We start from the raw sequence: 26,679 nt of genomic DNA, 5'->3' as shown, positions 1-26,679 counted from the left end.
GTTCCCCTTTAAGGGATGTTTCAGGTAATGAATTATATAATTATTTTATTTAAAAAAAAAACATCTTTTTATTTACTATGCATTCCAGTGTGTTTATTTGCTGTATAACTGACCAGATAATTTTCAGTCATTTATACATATAAAATAGACTTCCTACAAAGGGACACGTTTATCAACTTAGTTTTATGTCAAACCGTAACAGTTTTTTTTTCTTTATGTGGACGTGTGTATTTCTCAGTGTACATTGAAATAAAGCTCATCTGCAGGCATGGATCTAAAAACAAGAATAGCTTAATCATTAGAGCACTCATATGTTATGCTTTTGCTTGAAAAGAGGTTTCGCCAGCTAAAAATCCCATCTTGAAGTTTTGAACACATAACTAAACGCAGCAGAGTGGAGTGCGTCAATTTCAGGTTCTGTGGGCGTGGCTTCTGCTGGTGTCTGAATTGCATCATCTCCACTGTTCAGACTGGGAGGAAGGCAAGGTCTGAATCTGTTTGAAAAAAAATTGCACAGACTGTAAGTGGAGTAGGAAGTGGGCAGTGTTTGAATTCCTTTCCAGGTAAGTGATTTTTTTTTTTAGTATCAGTTAATCAAGGCTATGCAACCATTGATCCTCCCCAGCCTGCTCGTATAAAGATATTATTTACAAAATATCCATTGTGTTGTTGCATGTGACTACAATAGCAAAACCTCTGCAGCCATAGCTTGAGCCAGGGGTGAGCCTGGGGTGCCTGGCACCTGGGTGCAAGTTTTTTTCTGGCGCCTATGGGAGTGGTTAAATTAACCACACCCAACCACATACCCACACCCATGTCCTGCCTAATCACACCCACACCTTCCACCTCTTTACGCATGCATGTGATACCCCATTCCTACCCCTCTTCCATGCATAGCAATGACTCAATCCATTTTCCAATCTAAAGATAAATAAACAAGTAGTATACTGACAGGGACCCCCATTTAGGCAGTGAGAGACAGGGACCCCATTTAGGCAGTGAGTGACAGGGACCCTCCCCCCTCTAGCCGCCGCTCCCCCCTCACCTTGCAGTTAGTCAGACCTCACTCAGCGGGCAACCCGACCAGTAAGAGCGGGCGCTGGACGCACCCGCTCTATATGCGGAAGTGATGTCACTTCCGCATATCAGTGCAATGTGCTAGGTCCTAGCGCCCGCACTATTGGTCGCCGCCTGATCGAGGTCTGACGCGGCTAGAAGGAGGGAGGGGGTGAGCGGCTGCCAGAGGGGGTGAGCGGCGGCCGGGCGGCGCCTGTCAGAGAGAGGCGCCTGGGTGCAATGCACCCGCAGCACCCGCCCAGGCGCAGCTGTGGCTTGAGCCTACTAAACTACCTGTTTGTGTATGACAGGAGAATGCATTCACCTGTATTATGCTAATCCAATCACAAGGCACTAATGTAATGTGTGGTGTATGCACAGGTACTACCTTTTGCCAGTGGTCTCTCCCTCCTGATCCATAACTATACTACAGTGTAGTAAAATATACTGGTGGTGTCTTACCACTTGTCCATCCATCTACAGAGGTTAGGCTGCCAATATGTAAAAGACAACAGGTGATTCACAGTATGCTTGTTCTTTCTGTCATTACTTTGGCCAAATGCCTCTTGGTAAGAACCATTCCACAAATGAAAAACAGCGTAGACAACCCAACCCCCTGAAAATAAAATAGTGTGGGATGCTTTTAATGGGAATTTGTGTTCTGAAATGGCTAAGGGGCATGAGAACAGAGACTGTTGCTAGACTCAATTGGCCATAAATATTAACTAGTGTGGCTGCTGCAGTATAGTTTCATTACAGTAAACGCTGATATACTAAAACCTCTGACTATTGTAAACAGTTCTCAGGTCCCAGCAAATGCATCTGTATAAACAAACTATTTGACCAATTCTGATATAGGCCTGGTGCACACCGAGCAGTTTTTGTAGAGTTTTCCAAACCGCATCGGCCTGTGAAAACGCTGGGCTAATGTATTTCAATGGGATGGTGCACACCAGTGGTTTGAGGTTTTTAGCAAACCGCAAACGTGGGTCCTGCAGCACTTTTGCAGTTTGCACAGAGCGTTTCTGCCTCAATGTAAAGTATAGGAAAAGCTCAAACTGCTCTGAAAAACGCTACATCAGAGCAGTTTTCCAGGCATTTTTGTTACAGAAGCTGTTCAGTAACAGTACTGTAACAATATTTGTAATCTGCAACACAAAAATGCTCCAGAAAATGCTAGGCATGTTTAGAAAACCTCTCCCGCTCACGGCAAACCGCTAGCGGTTTAGCAAAAACCGCTACACAATGTAGCGAGTGTCAGTGTTCTCGCTGCATGCAGCGGTTTGCCGGCTACGAGCGTGATTAGAGCACGCTAATCGCGATCGCTCCAAAATCGCTGCAGTGTCCAGTGATTTTTCTGCGGTAATCGCGGGAAAATCACTCCCGCAGTTCTGCGATTACAAGTGTGAACGGGCCCTAAACATGCCTAGAATCGCTCTAAAACCTGCTCCAAAAACCTCTAGCATTTTGAGGATCTGCTAGCGGTTTTGGTGTGCACTGGGCCATAGAAAACCTTTGATATTGTAAACCATTTTTCTTGGTCCCTTGGAGCTTACCATAAAGGGATTCGACTGTAATTACTTAAAAATGATAATATCGAGACCAAAAAATATTGCCCCTAGCAACTACAATTTTGTACAGTTTTTTTTTTTTTTTTTGGTCATAGTTTTCAGATAAAAACTATTAGAATATATAACCAAGGTAGGATTTATTTATTGTGTAAACTATGTCATACAAGAAAAACATATTTGAAAATAGTAAAGTAATTTACACCAACATGAACATGCTTTATTGGCTATTTCAAAGGCAAGACTGAAGAAAAAAAAAAATGTACATTTTCCTTTGGGATCCCCTCCATGGAAAGAAAACCACAAGGGTTTATACTATAAAGGGCAGATGTTAGCATTTCATTCAATTGCTATTCATAATTCAATACATGATTTCTACAGCACAACAAAGCCAACAAGGCTTCCTTCATCAGGTTTTGATAGTGATGAATAGCTGGCAGTCACGTTAATCTGTTAAATCATGATGGAGACAGTATTTTACAAACAAAACCTCAAATACATCAGCTAGAGGAATAATAGAGCAGACATTAGATTTTTTTATGCTCATGGTATGTTTTAAGCTGAGACGAAGGTTGTAAAAGAATCAATACTTACCTGGGGCTTCCTCCAGCCTCAGGACCACTGTTGCCTCCCTCGCTGTCCCAGGTGACTCCAATTGTCCACTTTTGGCCCTGTAATCTTATTTCAGTCACATCAGTTAGGTTCTTCTGTGCATGCACAGCCTAGCCACGTGCCCGTTGTGTTCAGGCTGCCGGAAGCATTCTGTGCCAGCACAGGTAGTATTGCGTAGCCACAGAGCACTCCCGGGGATGTCACACACCCGTGCTGTACATGCGCAGATGAGTGCAACTGAGACAACTGGAAGAAGATTACTGGGGGCCGAAAGTGGGCAAACAGACAACCGAGAGGATGGGGATGGAGGCAATGGTAGTAATGGGGCTGGAGTAAGCCCCCAGGTAAGTATGAATTTTTTACCTTTAAAAGGATACCTTCAGTGAAAAAGAGCCTGCATGCATTGTCCTGTTTGAAAGTTGCAAGGATCGATGGGTCTCAGGGTTAATAACTCACATGCTGGCAGGCAATTCATTAGACAGGTGAGGCTTTGCCCTGCCCCCTTCATCAGTAAGACAGTCATTGCCATTTTTTCCAAAGTCTTGAAGCTATGACCACCTTCACTTGCATTGCCACGGCCTACCACCTGCTCAGTGCCACAGAAGCTTTGCCGAGGAGGGGGGTAGAGTTTTGGACATTGATTAATTACATGGCAGCATTCAAGGACAACACACCCGAGAAGGATATGGAGGATGCCATATTTGTTTCCTTTTATACAATACAAAATACTTGGCTGTCCTGCTGATTCTCTGTCTCTAATACTTTTAGTCACACACCCTGAACAATGTAAATTATATACACAGTAAATCAGTGGTGTAACTATCATTCATGGGGCCCCCCTGCAAAACTTTGATGGGACTACCCTTCCCAATGTTCACACCCCTTCCCTTGCCTCTCTTTGGTGTCCTTCACTGTCTTGGGGTCCTTCTCACAAGGGTCATAAAACAAGTGTGTTCATCAAGATCTTCACACCTATAGCAAGTGTAGTCACAAAAACACCTAGGGGTTGATTCATTAAAGCAGCACAGCTTAATGAAAGGAGCGCGAGTTATGCGCACTCTACCTGCAGTAGCATAGCGTAGCGTGTACTGCTAACTTACCTGTGCTCTAAGTAACTGCCACTCAACTGAACCCGCCTTGAGCCCGGCGGGTCCAGTGGTTTTAATGGATGTGATCTCTGCACTTTGATTAGCCCAATAGGTTGTCTAACAGGAGCTCAGCTTAACCACTTAAGCCCGAAGGGTTGAAATTTTTTTACATCCGAACAACTTTCACCCCCCATTCATTTGCCAATAACTTTATCACTACTCATCACAATTAATTGATCTATATCTTGTTTTTTCCGCCACCAATTAGGCTTTCTGTGGGTGGTATATTTTGCTAAGAGCCACTTTACTGTAAATGCATTTTAACAGGAAGAATAAGAAAAAAATGGAAAAAATTCATTATTTCTCAATTTTCAGCCATTATAGTTTTAAAATAATACATGCCTCCATAATTAAAACTCATGTATTGTATTTGCCCATATGCCCCGGGTATTTCACCATTAAAATTATGTCCCTATCACAATGTATGGCGACAATATTTTATTTGGAAATAAAGGTGCATTTTTTCCGTTTTGAGTCCATCACTGTTTAGAAGCCCATAATTTATTAAATCATATTGATATACTCCTTTGACATGCATATTTAAAAAGTTCAGACCCTTAGGTAACTATTTATGTTTTTGTTTTTTTTTTATTATTGTAATTTTTTTTTTTTTTAATTTAAACTTGTATGTGGGTATTTTTTGGTGTGGGAGGTAAACAGGGTTTTTTTTAATATATTTATATGTTTAATTTGAAAATTTTTTTTTTCAGGTGTAGTTTGCTATTTGGCCACAAGATGGCCAGAATCAAAAAGTCCTGGGAGCGATCGATCTCGCTCCCAGGCAGAAGAAAGGAGCCCAGAGCTCAGAAAAGCCGCAGCATCTGAAGAGATGCTGTCGGCTTTTCTCCGGGGGGGTCCGATCAGCGAAAGGGATTTATAATCCCTTTCACTGATCGGTGGGCTAGCGGCCAGCAGCGGGGGCGCGCACGGGGGGGCCCGCGGGAGCGCGCGCGACCCGCAGGAGTGCGCGCAGCCCAACTGGACGATAAATCTCGTCCAGTTGGGCTTAAGTGGTTAAAGAACAACTATCAAAGAAACAGTTTTTCTGTAAACCCCACATACCTATAGAGCTTTATCCAGCAGGATGGAATAAATTATTCAGATCAATTTTATTTTGTTATTTATTTTATTAAAGTATTTATATTGCCCCGACATCTTCCGCAGCACTATACAGAGGGAAAAGTTCTTACTCACTTCACAAAAGGGGAAAAAAATCCAACAATCATTCACCTTGGCAGCAGTAACAATGCTCTCATCTCTAAATAAATTTAAGAATTTAAATCAGGGTGAGAAGATTTTTCAATGGGCAGACATTGACTAAATAATATATTAATGAATATTGTACAAATATCCAGTTTTAGTCATTAAGTTATGTACAGTAAAGCTCTTCTGTAAAACTAACTTCAGATTCTTTTTTTTTCTATTCTTTTTGATAGATTTAAGCTGCTGTGTGACTAGATAGGCTTCCTCCAAGTTCAGGTCATCAAGGGGACACTCCAGAGTAACTTTTGATCTTGAAAGGTTTCCGTCCAGTCATTATTGAAGTTCTTAGAAAATGGATATACACTTGAGTGTGTGGAACAGACACGTCAGTGGTAGGGGTCCAAAGGACAGTTCAGTAACCGGATGGTGTGGAGGGTCAGTGAATCATGGACCTGCAGTAGGACATCCAATGCAGAGCTCAGTTTATGGGGAGCACTCCTCAGCACTATATACAAAATATAGTAATATTACTTGCTGATAATTACATTTATAAATTATGAGATAATACATTTTTAGTAATTTCTCCTAAGTTCATATGAGCCCCATACTGAGTTTGTTTCATCCTTTGTCCAAGCAGAACTATCCTGCAGAGAGCTTGTTTCTGTGGCGTCATCCTGGGAGAGGTGGTGGACCATCTTTGGAGTCAAATCATTGTTCACTGTCATAAATGGGGAGAAGGTATAAGAGGAGGCAGCTGGAAATGTGGCGGAATAATGATCATCTAACGCATGCAAGGAATACGACTGAGTGCCCTGGGCTGAAGACGACCCTCTGCTTGTACTTCTGTAAAGGGTGGCTCCATTTTCAGATGAGATGCAACTTGTGGATGAGGTCACAGTTTGCGGCGTATCGGTGCATATAGCATCCAGCTGGTTTATTGAATCAGGCACAGTTTGCTCCCATGCTTCTCTCTGTAAAAACATTTTAAACAAAGTCAGTATTTAAAGGAAACACAATGGCCTCGATTCATTAAGAGCAGTGCGATAAAAAAAATGTTGTCAGGAAAATACCGCACTCAGTTTTTTCCTGGTCTGGGTGCTAATTCATAAAGATTTTTCCAGCTGCCGTTGAAGGTCGGTAAATTACCGCAGCCCATTGAGCGGTAGAGTAGAGCAGTGTGGCGATATCGCTCTTTTGCCCTGCACAGATGACTCACACAGACTTTCCCTGCCTGCACAGATGACTCGCACAGACTTTCCCTGCCTGTACAGACAACTCACACAGACTTTCCCTGCCTGCACAAATGTCTCGCACAGACAACTCACACAGACTTTCCCTGCCTGCACAGATGACTGGCACAGATGACTTGCACAGACAACTCACACAGACTTTCCCTGCCTGCACAAATGACTTGCACAGACAACTCACACAGACTTTCCCTGCCTGCACAGATGACTCACACAGACGGCTCTCTGCACAGATGACTCACACAGACTTCGGCTCCCTGCACTTTGCATTGTTAACACCTCACCAGAGGTGTCGGTAACTTGTTAAGACCTCACCAAAGGTGTCGGTAACTATCGTCAGGCTTACCGCTTGTTGAAGGCTTTATGAATTGACATTTGCTGACAATGTACTGACATGTGTTGGAGGTAACTACAGCCAAATCGGTAATTTATCTCCCTGGTTGGTAATGTCAGCTCTTCAAGCGGTAACAGCCTTTATGAATTGACACATTGCGAAGTGCTCGGGAAAGTCTGCTATTTTCAGCATTACTGCATGCGGTAAAGCTTTATGAATTGAGGCCATTGTAAAAATAAACTGATGAGGTAAACAATGGTCTTTATCCTCCTTCACCTAAAAATGACCTTTTTTTAAAGATATCCCAGTTTTATTTTATATTTAAAGGGGCACTATGGCGAAAAATTGTAAAATGTTAAATATGTGCAAACATAGCCAAATAAGAAGTACATTTTTCCAGAGTATAATGAGCCATCAATTACTTTTCTCCTATGTTGCTGTCACTTACAGTAGGTAGTTGAAATCTGACAGAAGTGACAGGTTTTGGACTAGTCCATATCTTAATAGGGGACTCTCAGCAAGGCTTTTATCCTTTATAAAGATATTCCCTTAAAAGGATTTAACCATTTAAGCCTTCTGGACGTAGAAGCTACGTCCAGAAGGCCATGTGAGCTCCCGCCATAGATCGTGTGCGTGCACGCGCGCTCTCGGCTGCGGATCATTAGCCCAGGAATCAATTGGGACATGGTGCCTGATGATCGATTCCTCTCCCCAGCAGAAAAAAAGTGACCGCTTCTTTCGGAAACCTCGCTTTTTCTGCCTCGTGTCCCCCTACGTCATGTAAAGAGTGACGTCATGTAAACAAACTCATGGCTGCCATCTTGTGGCTAAAAAGTAAAACTACATCTACGTGTTAAAAGTAAAAAATAAACAAATATTTACATAAAAAAATTACCATTTACATCCCACCCTCCCAAAAATACCCAAATAAAATGTTTGATTAAAAAAAATAAAAATAAAAAAAAATAAACCATTACAATAAAAAAAAACCACATAAACCACGAAGGGTCTAAACTTTTTAAATACCAATGTAAAGATGAAATATTTCTATTTTTTTTTTTTTTTATTATTATAAGCTTGTAAATAGTGATGGATGCAAAACGGAAAAAAAATTACTTTTATTTGCAAATAAAATATTGTCACCATACATTGTGACAGGGGCATAATTTAAATGGTGTAATACCCAGGACTAAGGCAAATAAAATACGTGGGTTTAAATTATGGAGGCATGTATTATTTTAAAACTATAATGGTCGAAAACAGAGAAAATGAATTTTTTCCGTTTTGTTCTCATTCTTCCTGTTAAAATGCATTTACAGTAAAGTGGCTCTTAGCAAAATGTACCACCCAAAGAAACCTAATTGATGGCGGAAAAAACAAGATATAGATCAGTTCATTGTGATAAGTAGTGATAAAGTTATAGGCTAATGAATGGGAGGTGAACATTGCTCGGATGCGTAAAGTGAAAACGACTGAAGGCTGAAGTGGTTAAACAATGATGCTGCCCAGCTTCCCTGCTCGCTACACAGTGAATGGCAGTTGCTCTGTCCAACTGCCAAAAAAAGTGCTTTCTAAAATAAATTAATCCCTGAGAATCCCCTATGAAAAGATGTGCTAGTCCAAAACCTGTCACTTCTGTCAGATTTCTACTACCTACTGTAAGTGACAGAAAATAGGAGAAAAAGTAATTTATGGCTCATTTTACTCTGGAAAAAACGTACTTCTTAATGGTTTATGTTTGCACATATTTAAAAGTTTACAATTTTTCGCCATAGCGCCCCTTTAAATCTACTTTTTAGGTTTTTACGGTTTCATTATCTCTGCCACATTCATTGAGGTTTGCCAGAGCTAAAATCTATGAACTACTGTCCCTTTTATTATCTCTTTTCTGCTCTCAGAAGCCATTTACTGCCAGGAAACGTGGTTAGGGCTGATTCACACTATGAGAGCTTCTTAAATGCCAGAGATTTTAAAAGCTCTTGCTAATGCAATCCCATGGGGGACTTTTACAAAATCACATCACTCCAGTGTGAACACTCACATAGGATAACATTAGCAAGAGCTTAGAAAAGCTCTTGTAGTGTGAACGAGCCCTTAAAGAGACACTGAAGCGAAAAAATATATATGCTATAATGAATTGGTTGTGTACTATGATGAATAATTACTAGAAGATTAGCAGCAAAGAAAATATTCTCATATTTTTATTTTCAGGTATATACTGTAGTGTTTTTTTTTAACATTGCATCATTCACTAAATATGTGCAGATTACACAACACTCAACATTCAAAATGATTCTTTCAGAGCAGTCTGTAAACTAATGACCTCTCCTCTGGAAGAGAAAAAGTAAATAGTTAACCAACAGTTGACATAATAAAAGTCAGAAAACAGCCCTCTCCACGACTTTGAAAGTCGTAGAGCTTAATGGCTTTTTTGTATAGAGATAACAACTGGAGTTTCTTAACTCTTCCTGTACTGGAAACAATTAGACTGATGTATCTGATCTTAATGTTTTATTTCTTAGCTGTACTACACATACAAATCATATCATAATTTTTTTTTTCGCTTCAGTGTCTCTTTAATGGTTGTAATTCCTTATCAGTGAGTGTTAAGCTATGGTCTAACCCAGTTCCGACCCGGACCGAAACGGTTACTTGCATACCTGATTTTTTAACTCTTTCAAGCATAGAATGAAAAAAGGAACACAGCCTAGGTAATTGTGTGCCTGGCACTGTACATACACGTCAGTCTCGTCACATGTACCTCGTGTATCCTTTAGGAAAAGGTTTGTCTCTTTGTATAGTAATTAATTAGCGTTCACTTGTCCCTAAATTCAGGAACTCTGTAGCTACAGTAGATTTAAAGAGGCACTGTAGTGACCTATAGTAGAATGTAGCAATTTATTCAGGATACCCACTTTTATGGTAATTATCCTGGTTTCAGGATTAAATACATTTCCTATAGCTATGTAGTGCTATATAAATATTGGTATGTTGCCCTGCCTTGTCCATGTGTGTCAGCCTAGGCCAGGCCTTCTCAACCAAGCTTCCCTGGAACAGGGGCCGAATTTTGTCCTTTTTTCCTCCCAAGGCCCATTATCACCGGCCTCCCCATGGCCAAAAGAACCCTCACCCCCCCTCCCCCAGTACAATATGGGTAGCTATATGACATCCCCTCTCCTCCTCCAGTATTGTAAAGGTAGCCAGATTATGCCCCCCCCCTCTTCCCGTACATTAAAGGGAACCTAAACTGAAAAGGATATCGATTTTTTCTTTTAAAATAATACCAGTTGCCGGACTCTCCTGCTGATCCTGTGTCTCTAATACTTTTAGCCACAGCCCCTCAACAAGCATGGAGATCAGGTGCTCTGACTGAAGTCAGGCTGGATTAGCTGCATGCTTGTTTCAGGTGTGTGATGCAGCCAAATAGATCAGCAGGACTGACAAGCAACTGGTTTTGTTTAAAAGGAAACATCCATATCCCTCTCAGTTACGGTTTCCTTTAAAGGGATACTTAAGTCAAGGGGGGAAAAATGAGTTAAATTGACCTGGGGCTTTCCTCAGCCCCCTGCAGTTGATCGGTGCCCTCGCAGCCCCGCTCTGATGCTCCTGGACCCGCCGGCGGCGACTTCCGGTTTCGCCATCACCAGCTTGGTGATGGGAACGCTAATGATTCTCCGCGTTCCCAGCCATAATATCGCCCCCTATGCTGCTATTGCGGCCTCCTTCCCTCCCTCCTCCACCAGTACAGGTAGCCAGGTGACCTCTCTCCCCCTCCCTCCAGTCAGAGCCGGGACAAGGTCCTCCAGCACCCAAGGCTGAGACAGCAAAGTGCGCCCCTCCATCCCTGCCTCCCGAGCCATTACACACTGATTGCTAATAGACTAAGAGGCGCCACAGGGCCCACAACCTCCCCAACACCTTAATATCTAGTTATCTGGCTTGCAGACACTGCCATGTATTCCCTTTTATTATTTCTTTCTGCTTCAAACACAATTAGGAATGACAGCTGAATGAATTCTGCGCCCCCTCCTACACTGCGCCCTGAGGCTGGAGCCTCTCCAGCCTATGCCTCGGCCCGGCCCTGCCTCCAGTACACATAACCAGATGACCTCTCCGCCTCCCTCCCCCCAGTACAGGTAGCCAGATGACCTCTCCCCCAGTATATTAAAAGGTGGCCAGATGGACAGGCCGTGGGCTGTGAACGGGCAGTTTTGGTGAGCCACCCCTTTACAGGGGTTCCCTGGCATTTCCTCCTCACAGGACGGTGGCGGGCTAAGAGAGTTTCAAAATGTACTTCTTTGGCTCCTCTGTGTCCTTGACACACATTGCATGCTTGTCATAAATGTGGTGGAGGGGGAAGTATAATAGAGCACACTAATAGGGGGCTCTGTATAAAGAAGCATTAGATTGAAGGTCAGAATAACAAGGAGCACATTAATAAAAAGCAAAAGATTAGGGAGGTAGTATAACAAGCAGCCTCATAATAAGGGGTAGCGATGCTCTTAAAAGCCGATCTTGACTTCGAGTAACTTTGCCGTCATTTTTATGTAATTGGATTGGAGCAGACTTATGCTTCAGACTCGTAAATACTGGTGGAATTTAAACTTAAAATTTGCTTGCATTGGGCATTATATATAATAGCATATACACACACACTATATATATATATATATATATATATATATATATATATATATATATATATATATATATATATATATATATATATATATATATATATATCCAATTTCTTGTGCACTCGTAATAGACATTAATGAATCCAGCCGATTATGAAAGTCCGGTTCCGAGTTTGTAACTGCCGATTAGGTGCTCAACAATTACAGACTCGTAATTTCGGAATCCTTATGAGCACTACTAATAAGTGGCAGTGTAACAGAGTACTGTAATAGGGGAGCACCATAATTGGGGGGTCCATAGCAAAAAACACTAACATGTGCTACTAGAATAAGAAATACTGTAAAGAAAAAAAACATGGAATGAGGGCTAAACAACAAGGCAATTACAATAATCAACTGCACCCACTTTTTAACTACTTTTGGACAACACGAATTGAAATCTACGCCTTGTTTTGATGCTGTGGTGGCTGTCAGGGCGTAGATTTCAACTCACCGCCGATGCGTGCATCCGCCGTTTTCGCCACTCCCGCTGATCTCATCGCTGTCTCCCATAACAGCTCACTAGCTCTGCCGGTCTCTATGACGGAAGAGCCATGTAAGTCAGTCAGGAGCAGATTCCATTAGCTCCTGGCCGTATCAATGTAAACAACTCCCATTAGCTTACAGATAGACACGGTCAGGTGGCAGAGTGGGTGGCCCAGGTTCCCGATGTGCAGCGGTGATGGCAAATATGTCCGACGATTCGTCCGAATTCTGCATTTTCTGTACCAGCCGTCTCTGGTCCTAAAGGGGGCAAAGACCGCTGGTACTTAAGTGGTTAAAGACCATGCCTCCTGCAAAATGAATTTACCCCAGACCAATCCCCCCCCTCCTCCCCACCAACCCCTTGCTATATATATCCAATTTCTTGTGCACTTGTAATAGACATTCGTAAATCCAGCCGATTACGAAAGTTCAGTTCAGAGTTTGTAACTTCCGATTAAGCACTCAGTAATTACAGATTCGTAATTTCGAAATCCTTATGAGCACTTAGTGGCAGTGTAACAAAGAGTACTGTAATAGGGGAGCAGGGGTCCATAGCAAAAAACACTAACGTGCTCAGGGCTGCCATCAGAAATGTTGGCCCCCCCACTCCCTGGGCCCACCCACTGGTTGCTGTGCCCGCCAACAAGCCACCCCACCCCCGTGTCCATGCGCGAAGTGCGCTGCGGCGAAAAATGTGCATGGCTTCGACACTGAAGAAAGCAGCATGCACAGCGTGATGCAGCAAAAAGTGGGTGTGACCATGGCTTGTTGTGGGTGGAGACAAATACTAGCAAAATACAGGTAGTCCCCAAATGAAATAGAGACTTGTAGGTCCGTTCTTATCCTTTATCCGTTCTCTTTTGTCCTCCTCTTTTCTTCCTGTGCCTCTTTTGTCCCCTCTGTCTCACCTCAGTTTGTGCCTTTTTTGTGTCCCTCTGTGTGACCTCATGTTCCCGTCTCATCTCTTTTCTCTCTGTGCCTCTTGTATCCCCGTGTTACCTCTTGTCCCCTTCTGTCTCAGCTCGCCCCCCTGCCCTAGCCAGGTATAGGTGCCCCCAGTATAGGTATCCAGGCATAGGTGGCCGCCCTGTATAGGTAGCCAGCTATAGTTTGTGCCCCAGTATGGGTAGCCTGGTGTATGTGCCCCCAGTATAGGTAGCCGGGTATAGATGGTGCCCCAGTATAGGCCAGCAAGATACAGGTGCCCCCAATATAGGTATTCAACTATAGGTGGTGCCCCGGTATAGGTAGCCTGGTATAGTTACCCCCGTATAGGTAGCTTGGTATGAGTGGTTCTCCAGTATAGGTTAGCCAGGTACAGGTGCCCCAAGTATAGGTAGCAAGCTATAGGCACCCCAGTATAAGTAGCTAAGTATAGGTGGTGCCCAAGTATAGGTAGCTAGGTACAGGTGGTGCCCAAGTATAGGTAGCTAGGTACAGGTGGTGCCCTCAGTAAAAGGTAGCCAAGTATAGGTGGTGCCCAAGTATAGGTAGCCAGGTATAGGTGGTTCCAGCTCCAGTATAGGTAGCCAGGTATAGGTGGTGGCCCAGTATAGGTAGCCTGTAGCCAGACATAGGTGGTGCCCCAGTATAGAAAGTCGGCTTTAGCGGGCTCACTCATCTGCTCCCCACGTTCAAGCACTGATGTCACTCTTCTCTCAGTGCTGGAACGCGGTGTGCTGGTTAGTGAGCCACAGACCCGCACCCAGCACATGGGGCCCTTCCAGCGCTTTGGGCTACTTACTACAGAAATACAGAGTGAGGCAACATTCTGCAAATATGCAGCTGCCAACAGTAAAGAGGTCACCCTCTAATAATTTTCAGAATGTAAACTAGAGAGAGGAAAGTGTTAGGAACATTTTTAGAATGACTAATTTATAAATGAATATTGTAAAAAATAAGCACATTTATTAAATTATTTTCACTACAGTTCATCTTTAAACTCCCCATGTAATCCTAGTTCCACATATACTTTTTGTTTGCACAGCAGCAAAACTGAATGATGATCATTTTCACTGTGTACGAGTCTCTGTGAAGTTGACACAACACTGCCTAAGAATTTACCCTACTGTGTCTCAGGCTCGATTCACACTAGTGATGAGGAACATTGATAAAATATGCCATGTTGACATTGTTGCGCGATCGACTGTAGCATTGGTGCCACAGTAGTGCATTGTCCACTTCCCATCCTACCTAATAATTGGGACACAAAGAATTGAATGTGTGCATTAAACAGCAAGTGAACATCTGACATATCTGGCTAAGCAAATTTGGCCTAATTGGCTAAGCTCTCCCCGGCGCTGGCCACACTTGGGGGGGTTGCCTGCGCCACCCAGCCTCCCCCTCCCGGGTGCTGCTGTGGTTCCCAGGCAATGAGAGCACCTGGGACCCGCGGTCCCCCGGTTGTATGGGGGCATTGCATTGGGAAGCCTCCCCGTGGAGCTCCTGGATAGTGCTATTGTAGCATGAACTAATTCCCGCAGGGCAACCACTTTGCGGCATTGGTTTTTTGACCCTGCATGAGTCGGCATGCGAAAGCGAATGCATATTTGCATGAGGCAACACGGTGGCGTAGTGGTTAGCGCTCTCGCCTTGCAGCGCTGGGTCCCTGGTTCGAATCCCAGCCAGGGCACTATCTGCAAAGAGTTTGTATGTTCTCTCCGTGTCTGCGTGGGTTTCCTCCGGGCACTCCGGTTTCCTCCCACATCCCAAAAACATACAGATAAGTTAATTGGCTCCCTCTAAAAATTGGCCCTAGAATACACTACATAATATAGACATATGGCAATGGTAGGGATTAGATTGTGAGCTCCTTTGAGGGACAGTTAGTAACAAGAGATAGATATATATATATATATATATATATATATATATATATATATATATATATATATATATATATATATATATATATATATATATATATATATATATATATATATATATATATACATACACACTATACAGCGCTGCGTAATATGTCGGCGCTATATAAATACTCAATAATAATAATAATAAATGAATAGCCAATTAGGCCAAATTTGCTTAGCCAGTTGTGTCAGGTGTTCACTTGGTGTTCAATGCACTCATTTAATTCTCTGTGTAGTGCTACCTAATAAATGGCATGTGTCTCTGCGTCCCATGTCCCTGTGAGCTGGGGAATGACGCACGACTTGCCGGGTAGGACCGGGCCAGGCATGTGTGCGCGCGGCGGGCGTATTCTCGCCGATATGAGCGGTGACAGACCCAAAGACAGTAAGTGGTATCTGCTGATCCAATATCAAGTACCAGTGTCAGTGTGACTGTCCCCATTGAGGGACATTGTCTTTATTGTCACTGGTGTCCTCCCAATGATGGAAACAATGTAAACACCAGTATTTAACAGCACTGTGAACTGGGTCTCAGTGTAAGGAAATTTCTGGCAGGAGAGATGGAGAGGCAATTTGTGCAGCTATCAAACCACACACTGTTGCACTGACCAGCAAAGAAGAATGATACTGTGCACTTGGAAAACCAGGGTTATTTAAAGGGACCATGAGCAGACTGCGAGGATATGCATTTAAGCATACCTATGAATACCTGTTAATACCTCCTCACTTACCGTCCGTGATGTAAAGTTTGCTCCCCCGGTCTGGCCGGTGTAAATTGCATCGGGTAGATGACTCTCAGCAAAGTCGCGCTGTGACCCCACAAGCGGAAGTCGGATTATGCAGTCTGCGCATGCTACAGCTTCCATCATCCTCCATTTCAGCCTATCTGTGCACGAGCGAGCACATCATTGTACTCAGTGCATAAGGAGCTTCCGGGGTCACAGTGCGACTTTGCTGAGAGTCGCCAGGCCCCAGTGCAATTTATGCCGGACCTGGGGGGGGGGGGGGTGCGGAATTACCAAGTATTTCCATGTCAACTGCTCAGGGTCCCTTTAAGAATGTAGAATGTAGCAGATGTAAGATCTGCTTGTTGAAAGTTCATTAAATTAGACTTTTTTTTTTTTTTTTGAAGGGGGGAGGGATGACAGAATACACTTATGTGAGATCTAGATTTATATTCTAGCACTTGCAGTACACTTGCTTATCTATTTTATGTTAAGAAAAAGTTGATTTCTTTGCAGTAGGAAAAGTTCTTTTTGCAGTTTACTTTTCTTGATGCCAAGGCAATACTGACAGTTTCTCTCACTGAAAGAATTACAGCAAGGGAAGGTATGCAAGAAAGGCTAAGTCCAGGGACAAGGTTTATGTAAGAACAGATATTAATCACTCAAAAATAATCCTTGGCTTACACTTTGATATTTCATTTTGCATTTTGGCATTTAGCATATTAAATAGAATAAATCAAAAAAGGAATAAAAAGACTATTTGGAATATTTCTACAGAATTAAAAACAACAACACATGCTTAGAAATAAAACCTGAACTAATCTAGTAGGTTTGAGACTTAATTTGGATTAGCCTGATTTATAGCAAGGAGTTTTGAATCAGGATGATACCATTTATTGGCCAACTTAAAGTGTACCTGAGACGAAAGTGTAAAAGTTTTATAATACCTGGGGCTTCCTCCAGCCCCCTCCACACAGATCGCTCCCTCCTGCCATCCTTCTCCTCCTGGATGCTCTGGTAGATGCCCAGTTATCTTGGTCCAGTGGGGACCAGTCGACACCGGCACAGTCCACCCCTGCACGCCCCCCAGCAACAGGGGACATGTGCATGGCCAGGCCGCACATGTGCAGTATGCCGTAACTGACTGAAGATAACTGGGCATCTACTGGAGCATCCAGGAGGAGAAGGATGGCGGCGAGGGAATGATCTGCATGGAGGGGGCTAGAGAAATCCCCAGGTATTATAAAACTTTTACACTCTTTCGTCTCAGGTTAGGTACACTTTAAGTTAGCCAATAAATGGTATCTTCCTAATTCAAAACGCCTTGCTATAAATCAGGCTAATGCAAGTTAGGTCTTATACCTACTAGATTAGTAAACTTTAGGCTATTCAGGCTTTCAGATCTATAGGCATCTGTTATCCACAAGGAATTTTAGCTGTTCCAGCAGGTTGCTCTACAAGCTTTAATATTTTTTTTGTATATATGTGCTCTCTTATGCTTACCTCTAAGAATACTAGCCTAGCCAACATACTGAGGAATAGCTCAAATACATGGGCCTGTGCATTCAATTCATTTTTAGTGAACATTTAGTTCAGCGAACATTTAGTTTGTGTCACACCTTTACTAGCAAAATGTAAACTGGAATTGACCTGGGGTCATTCTGAGCTCACGCTAAAGACAAACATTTGTTTATACCAACCCTAGTTGAATTTGAACTGTAGGTGACCTGCAGCTAAAATACCACCTCATGTTAAAGAGAAACTGTAACCTAGAATTGAACTTTATCCCAATCAGTAGCTGATACCCCCTTTTACATGAGAAATATAATGCTTTTCACAAACAGACCATCAGTGGCGCTGTATGACTGATTTTGTGCTGAAACCCCTCCCACAAGAAGCTCTGAGTACCGCGGTACTTTTGGCAGTTTGTTACAATGTAACAAGGCTCACAGACAGGTTTCTAACAGCCAAAACAGCGAGGAGCAGCTACATAACCTGCCCACAGTAAAAATGTCACCATGTAATAAATGTCAGAATGTAAATCGGGGAGAGGAAAGATTTTACAATGAGCAAACACTGACTAAATCATTTATACATAATTATGGTACTTTTTTACTACATTATTTTCACTGGAGTTCCTCTTTAAACTGAAGTTGAAGTGCACGCAAAAGTCCTTGTACACTACAGGTGATCGAGCGAGAGGTACAAATCTGATCACCGGATGAAGCGGTCCAATTTTGCTTACTGAAAGTTTCCACAAACTTGCTGGAACTTTTAGACTAAAGTTAGCATTTTACAATTGACTTGCTATTGACTTCTATGGTCAATAGCAAAGCCTCCATATGTGCGGTCAGCACCAAATCTGCTTGGTATGTTAGGGAGGATAGTGGGAACACACTTTTTAAAAGGTTACAACAGGAAAAATGTTTTTACATGCAGTGAAATAAAGAAACAGAAAAGTATTGGTATTCATCAGTATTGCAGCTCTACTTGTATCCCTGGCAAAAGCAGTGATTTGATGGACTGACCAATGGTACCAATATGATCCCATAAAATTGAGGGATCCCACTGGCACGAGTAATGATCAGTAGGAAGCCCTGGCGGCAAATTAAAAAGTGCTTTTGCTTAAAGGGATACTTAAGTCAAAAAAAAAAAAAAAAAAAAAAAGAAGAAGATTTTTACTCACCTGGGGCATCCCTCAGCCCCCTGAAGCTGTATGGTGCCCTCGCAGCTTCGCTTCGATCCTCCTGTCCCCGCCGGCGGCTACTTCCGGGTTCGGCGACAGTCGCCGACAGGCTGGGAACGTGAGTGATTCTCTGCGTTCCCAGCCGCTATATCACCCTCTATGCTGCTATAGCGTATATGTTATACGCTATAGCAGCATAGAGGGTGATATAGCGGCTGGGAACGCGGAGAATCACTCACGTTCCCAGCCTGTCGGCAACTGTCGCCGAACCCGGAAGTAGCCGCCGGCAGGGACAGGATGATCGGAGCGAGGCTGCGAGGGCACCATACAGCTTCAGGGGGCTGAGGGATGCCCCAGGTGAGTAAAAATCAATTTTTTTTTATTTTTACTTAAGTATCCCTTTAAGTTCCATTTACAAGTATTGTGGCAGTGAATGGCTGTGTCAAGCGATCAATTATTTGGGTAACTGGTTTGGGGCATGAATGCTATACATACATGCATTTCAGCTGTATCACAGCAGCCTGTACTGAGGGAAGAAGAGGCAACAGCACATAAATGATCGGTTTCTGCAGTCCTGGGTAAACAAAATCACAATGGGGCATATTCATTAAATAGCAGCAACATTATCATATGTAGGCAGTGTAACTTGTGTCCCCAGTATAGCTAGCTAGGTATAGATACCCCCAGTACAGGTAGCAATGTGTAGGTGCTGCCGGTATTGGTAGCCTGGTATAGGTGCCCCCAGTATAGGTGGCCTGGTATAGGTGCCTCCAGTATAGGTAGCAAGCTATAGGTGTCCCCATTATAGGTAGGCAGTTACAGGTGCCCCCAGTATAGAAATCCAGCTATAGGTGCCCCCAGTATAGGTAGTCAGCTATTATTATTGTTATGATTATTTAGTATTTATATAGCACCAACATCTTCTGCAGCGTCTCGTCAGTCATCACTTAACTGTCCCTCATAGGGGCTCACAATATAAGCTCTACCATAGTCATATGTCTATATACAGTATGCATCGTGTAGTTTATGTTTCTGGTCTAGAGCCAATTTTAGGGAGAAACCAATTAACTTATCTGTATGTGTCTGGGACGTGGGAGGAAACCCACGCAGACACAGGGAGAACATACAAACTATGGAGTGGACCCAGTGCAAGGCGAGAGCGCAAACCACTATGCCACCATGCTGCTCAGCTATATGTTCCCCCAGTATAGATAGCCAGCTATAGGTGCCCCCAGTACAGGTAGCCAGGCATAGGTGCCCCCAGTACAGGTAGCCAGTTAAAGGTGACCCCAGTATAGGTAGCCTGGAGGGGGGAGAAGTGGGAGAGCCATGGGGAGGGGCTCAACTACCCCCTCCATCACCTCGAGCCCCCCTTCAGTGCTCCCCCTCCAGAAATTAAAGCAGCGGTCAGGCAGGGAGACTTACCTCTTCCCATTTCCATGCATTGGAGGTTCGTATGTTGCCAGTCTTCTTCCGCTAATCTGGAAGTAGAGTGAGCGGTGGAGACAGAAAATACTGGTGACTTGTGAACCTCCAGCGCATGGAATGTAGAAGAGGTAAATCTTCCTCCCCGGCCGCTGCTGTCATTTCTGTAAAGGGGAGCGCTGAAGAGGGGCCCGAGGTGAGGGAAGCCGTATTTGGCTCCCCCTCCTGCACTGTGCCCCGCCCTGCCCCAGAGTCGCCTGTCCCCCCTCAGGCTTCTCCACCCTGGGGCCCCCCACAGTTGCATCCAATGAGAGGGTGATTCAGTCCATTTTTAACCTTAACCTAAAGTGGTTCAATTAATTTCAAATAATTTTCAAGCATGTTTTTGTACTTTTTTTTTTTGAAATATTGAATTCAATACAGGTTATTGTCTTGAATTTAATACAGAAAAAAAAAACAGTTTGCTTCCAAATGTTGATGACGCTGCGTGACCCTAGTGTCATCAACACTAATCACCAGGGAACGTGTCATCGCTGAGGGAGATTGAAGCAAATCCACCGAGACAATCATAAACTAAAGAAATCCATGACTATAAAAGTAGCACAAACACATACTGGTAGTATGCAAAATAGTAAATATTTATTGAAAGATGTACCACAAAAATTAAAAACAAGGACTGACAACCAACAGTGAGCAGAGGTATGTATAATATTTTACAAACTCAAATGACCAAAAATAGTCTAGTCAATCAAAAAGAATCTGTCCTATGGTGCGCTACATAGACAATATACAGTATGTCTCTCCAAGTAACAATCTGTGACTCCAATAATAGATAATGGTATGTAGGAGCGACAATAAAAATAAGTAAGGGTGAGCTGCTTATCACTAGGGAACAGGACAAGACCTCCGAGCTGTGGTGTGAGCCTGACCTTAGTAAGGATTCCTACTTATTAGATAATTCTCATAAGTTTGTATCTTGGTAATTGGTATTCTACCCATTTGCTCATTTAGTTTACACCAGTCGTTGCCAGCCACACCGGGTGCCTGTACCTCAGGAGTGAAAAGAACAGGAGCCTCTAAATGTACTGGACAAGTACAAACGACAATTCACATATTACGATGTGTATTGCTACAGGGCAACCATCATCTGAGCAGATGGAGAGATATAAGAGAAATCTGTCTCCATTCAAATATCCAGACAATCTGAGGTCTTCTTGTTAGGTCACACTACTAAATAACAGTATGGACTAGATAAGGAACTAAATGTAAATTTAGAGGCATCCTCAGCGATTAAAGAGAGAGACCACAAGTATGTTAACTTACCTCCTGGAAGACGCAACCAATGATTGCCAACTGATTTATTAAACACTGAACAACTAATTTTTGGGGTCTATATACCCAATTCCTCAGGTATCAGCAGATAAGTGCATTAGAGCTCCTTTATGAGATAAAAAGGTGCTCTAGAATAGACAACACTATCCTGTCATAAAGGAGCAGCCTATTAAGCAGCGTTCTAGTGAGGGGTAGTATGAAATAAAAAACAAAAAATGGGGTAGTATATAAGAGTGAGCAGAATAGAGAGCACTATAACAGCTATCACTATAATAGGAAGCATATTAATAGGTGTTGCCTGGTGTATTGAATACTCCCCACACTCTTGTGATGCTTTGGATCTATCCGTTTCAGGACGTTATGTGCAATCATGTTGGAAATGCATTATCTTCCAGTTGCTCCCTATGCTATTGCATTTACTGTGGACCTTACAGTTTTAGCCAGTTACTATCCACTAGATCATGTATTAGCACAACACTATTTTGCTAGCAATTTGGCTCATATACTAAACATATTAGTTTATAAAAGCAGTTTTTTGGTACTATAGCACTTTATTATCCTATATACCCTATTTTCAGGCACAGCACTTTCCAGATAATATTCATTCATTTAGGTCTTACATTATGGCTATATGAATTTCATTGCACTTATACATAAATTACAAACTGAACCTTGAGTTTCTATCCAAGTGCAGTCCTATTGTAACCACAATGATACTATTAATTAATGGGGCAGCACAGTGGTGTTGTGAAAGGCACTGTCGCCTTGCAACGCTGGGTTCCCGGTTCGAACCCCAGCCAAGGCAACATCTGCAAGGAGTTTGTATGTCCGCCCCGTGTCTGCGTGGGTTTCCTCCGGGCACTCTGGTTTCCTCCCACATCCCAAAAACATACAGAGAAGTTAATTGTCTTCCCCCGAAATTGGCCATAGACTACGATACATGCACTACACAATACATACATAGACGTATAGAATGAATATGGTAGGGATTAGATTGTGAGCCCCTCTGGGGGACAGTTACATGACAAGACAATATACTCTGTAAAGTGCTGAGGAAGAGGTCGGCTCTATATAAATACTAAATAATAATAATATTATTAATTATTGGATTCTAAGTTTGGATTCTAAGCATTGGATGCTAAGTATGTAATGTATCACACGTCATTATTTGAAATAATTATGCAAGCTGAGGGACAAATTATGATTTTAAGTGTTATGTTTTTTTCATGTATTACATTTTGTTAATTAAATGTATTTTTGCTATAGACAGTGGTGCCATTTATTAGCCTATTTTTGAAGTGTTAAGAAAGCAAACTTTTGTTCTCCATAGCATTTTAGTAAGGGGGCTTTTAGGACCATTGTAACCCCTTACACACTCCAATGAGTTCTGGTTCACCATGAGCTTGCTGGTTACAGTGGTTAGTCTGTACCTTAGGTTCATCTGTAGTAGCCTACTGCACACTTCTATTTTTGCATTTTAATAGATGTTACTATATAACTAGGGCAGCTACAATAGGAAGCACTAGAACAGGGTGCACATAAATAGCATTACAACAAAGAACCCCAAGACATGACATTTGCTGAACTGCAAAGGAGACATGAGATCTAGGGCTAAACAAGGAAGCTGGTATTAACACCAAGCTTGTAGCAAAATAAACCCCTTTCCTCAGCTAACATTTACAGTGGTTCTTATGAAAAGGGTTCTTGACATTTACAAATGACTTGAAGGGTAGGTTTACAGGAGGCTTTTTTTAAGCTAACTGATTTTAAAGCTCAGCTTTTTCCCCTGTTTAAATCCTGATGCACCAGCACTGTAGGTTTACTCCCATTTATAAAACGGAGCCCATGTAAGGAAGTAACAATGTTGTTCATCTATCACTGTAGACTGATGCATGGGTGACTTTCATTTTACAAGAAATATTACATATTTAACCGGTCTACTTTCTTTGCTTCTTCTAGTAACGTTTCTGTACCGTGTCTTGTACAATTATAGCTCTTAAAGAGGCACTCCAGTGAAAATAATGTAATAAAAAAGTGCTTCTTTTTTACAATAATGATGTATAAATGATTTAGTCAGTGTTTGCTTATTGTAAAATCTTTCCTCTACCCGATTTACATTCTGACATGTATCACATGGTGACATTTTTACTGTGGGCAGGTTATGTAGCTGCTGCTAGCTGTTTTGACCGTTAGAGACAGCTGTAAGCAGCTATTTCCTGTCTCTGAACATTGGTACATTGTGGCAGTTTGCCAGGAGTACCGCAGTCCTCAGAGCTTCTTGTGTGAGGGGTTTCACCACAATATCAGTCATACAGCGCCCCCTGATGGTCTGTTTGTGAAAAGCAATATATTTCTCATGTAAAAGGGGGTATCAGCTACTGGGATAAAGTTAAATTCTTGGTTGGAGTTCCTCTTTAAAGGGAACCTGAAGCAATAGGTATATGGAAGCTGACATACTTATTTTCTTTTAGGAAATACCAGTTGCGTGGCTGTCCTGCTGAACCCCTGCCTCTGATACATTTAGCCATAGACCCGGAACGAGAATATGCAGATCAGGAGTTTCTGACATTGTCAGATCTGACAAGATTAGCTGCATGCTTGTTTCTGGTGGTGTTCACACACTACTGCAGGCAAATAAACCAGCAGGGCTGCCAGGCAACTGGTATGGTTTAACAGGAAATAAACATGGCAGCCTTCATATACCTCATTACAGCTGTTCTTTAAGGTCCCGTTAACCCAATTGCAAAATAACCTTTTAGTTTAAAGGCCATGTTGGCCTGGATATCAGCAGTTTGGCTTTGTGCCACCTAACCTGAATAGCAACATATTGGGCTCATCTAGATTGGCCTCCCCATATTGCTAGCTTGTCCATTGGCACCAATAAGGCTGAATTTTCACGATTTATTTAGTGTGCAAACAAATCACCTTGTTAAACCCTCATTGCTGGCTAAATGCAGTCAAAGGCTTTGCTCCCTTTGAAGGCCCACCCGCAGGGTTAGGGCCCCCCCCCCCATACTGTCTTCTATTTGGTCAATGAATCAATGCCATCTTAGCTACTGGTGAAAAGGCCTTATTACAAAATTTAGCCAAATGGGGGATGTTGAAATGGATATTTCATATCTACATAAATGGTATTCCAGTTCAGATGGGCCTTCATGGATAAGCAAGCCTGGACACCTATGTGTTTCAAATCAGCTCTCAAGGCCTCATTGAAGCTTCATCTTGATAGACAAACAGCTAATAACAGTGGGGGATATGCAAGAAGGCTCCCTCAGGGCTGTCCAAAGCTCTGGCACCTGCTGGTCTGTCCAAACAACTGCTCCCACCTAGGGAATTAACCCCCGGGTCTGACTTCAAAAGCATTCTAACAGTAATGATGCTGGGCTTGGCTACATCACATTCACTTATTAATGTGGCAGATCAACAATGGCTGATCTTCCAAGAAAGATACACCCAAGAGCTAACATCAAAGACCAATGCCCTCCAAGCATGTAGACATTTTCTGGTTACCATTGAGGAGGGGGTCTCTCCTGATATCAACAGAAAGACAGTGAGACTGTAAAAAGGAACTGTGATGAACTTAGAGACAGAACATGGGTGTGCACTGAGAAAAAATGAACATTTTTGAGAAGATACTTCTCTTTGCTCCCTAGCCCCCCCCCCCCCCCATCATTCTTAACTTTGCCTTTGATAGCGCATACATCTCAAATGTCTCCATTTGTCTCCACAAATGTCTCCACAAACATCTCAAATGTCTCTATTTTTATGTATTTGTAATAAATCCAACACTTTTATAAAGGCCGAGTGTCCATCCATCTATAACTGAGGGTTCATACACACATGCAATTAGGATTGGCCAATCTTTGGCCAATTTTTTACCACCTCCATGTAGTAGGAGAGCTTACCTATACAATAAAAGTATTCAAAATCTGTTGGTCCACATACCATATGGAAGTGGTAAAATTGGCCAATGATTGGTCATTCAAAAGTTGATTAGTATACATACCCTTAGTAGAATGCGCTAGAGAAAATTCTACAGGAGAATGAATATTAAGAATGAAGGGTCCCTACACCTACCGTGGGATGGGGGAGGGCACACACTGCACATTTAGATAAGCATGTGTTTTGCTAAATTAAGCACTGAAACAACATGCCCAAATCCAAGATGGCAACTGGAGTCATGGCCAACATTGCTGTCTAGGTAGGAATTTGGGAGTGTCCCAGCTGGAACTTAGCAAGACTTTAGGAATGGTTGACTGGTAATGCAGGCCTATGGATGGGGCTCAGCAAATGAGAATTTGTGAAGAGACCCTTATGGATTAGTTTATGGCATTCTCAAATGTAACTAGATTTCAGTGATGGAAAAAATGATATCCACTGGATTACAGAGTGGGATTGTTATTGCCATATTTTCTGATTTTTTAATTCTGCACAGCTCACAGTGAATTCCTGTTTAATCATCAGTAAAAAATGTACACCTATTTAATTATATCTTGAAGTCAGCATGCTCTGCAAACACATTTTCCAGTTTTTTGACACTACAGAGACATTTGTAAATGGGGCCAGATTTCTGGAAAAGCCACAATGGCCCAGGCCTTGGGCGCTGTAGGCCTAGGGGTACCTGAACATGAAGGAGGCGTTACTACATATGAAAGAGGAGGGTGAAAATGGGGAGCAACACATTAAAAAGGAAACTGATGCTCAAGGTGGCTGACCATAAAAGAAATGGGCTGCTGTACATGGATGATACATATGGAAGAGGGGGCTGCACATGGACTGGGGGGGGGGGGGGGGAGGCAATGCTGCACAAGAAAGGGGAGTCACACCATACCTGGCTAAGGGGCACAAAAAGTATAAATCTTTTTTAAACACCACAAAATCTACAGCCACCTTCATTGCAGTACAAGTGTGCATCTGTTCCTGAGGTACTAAAATTACTCTGAGCATTCTGAGAGAGAAATTGTGCACAAAAACATCAGTGAAAAGAATGTGTATGTCTGCCAAGGCAAAAAAAGTGCTGGCACATAACACAGCCATGCATTCTGCACAACACACTGTGTGCCATGTCCATCTTCAAAATGGACATGGCACCCATGCTAATATGAATTTGCATCAGAATTCCTCTGTTGCACAACTTAGATTTGGATAAAATCTGCAGAAAAATGCTGCAGATTTGACTTACCCATCCTCACCCCCCCACTCCCATGAAATTTAATCCATTGAATCCAACGGGCTGTCATTTCAGATTTCAACTTGCTCGTAGACAAACGGAGGTAATCACATTATGTGGAGAGAAGACCTAAAAATGATA

General features: G+C 42.6%; 1 protein-coding gene across 1 annotated transcript in view; it reads right to left on the bottom strand.

The window, feature by feature from the left end:
- Positions 1-6,159: 6,159 nt before the first annotated feature.
- Positions 6,160-26,679, bottom strand: part of POU2AF2 (POU class 2 homeobox associating factor 2) — a 63,538-nt gene continuing 43,018 nt past the window's right edge. The window contains exon 4 of the mRNA XM_068242197.1: positions 6,160-6,558. Within this exon, the coding sequence (XP_068098298.1) occupies positions 6,160-6,558 (399 nt within the window). The remainder of the gene's footprint in view (positions 6,559-26,679) is intronic.

The sequence above is a fragment of the Hyperolius riggenbachi genome, chromosome 6 (assembly GCF_040937935.1).
Source record: "Hyperolius riggenbachi isolate aHypRig1 chromosome 6, aHypRig1.pri, whole genome shotgun sequence".
Classification (NCBI taxonomy): Eukaryota; Metazoa; Chordata; class Amphibia; order Anura; family Hyperoliidae; genus Hyperolius; species Hyperolius riggenbachi.
This window is presented reverse-complemented; position numbering and strand designations above follow the sequence as displayed.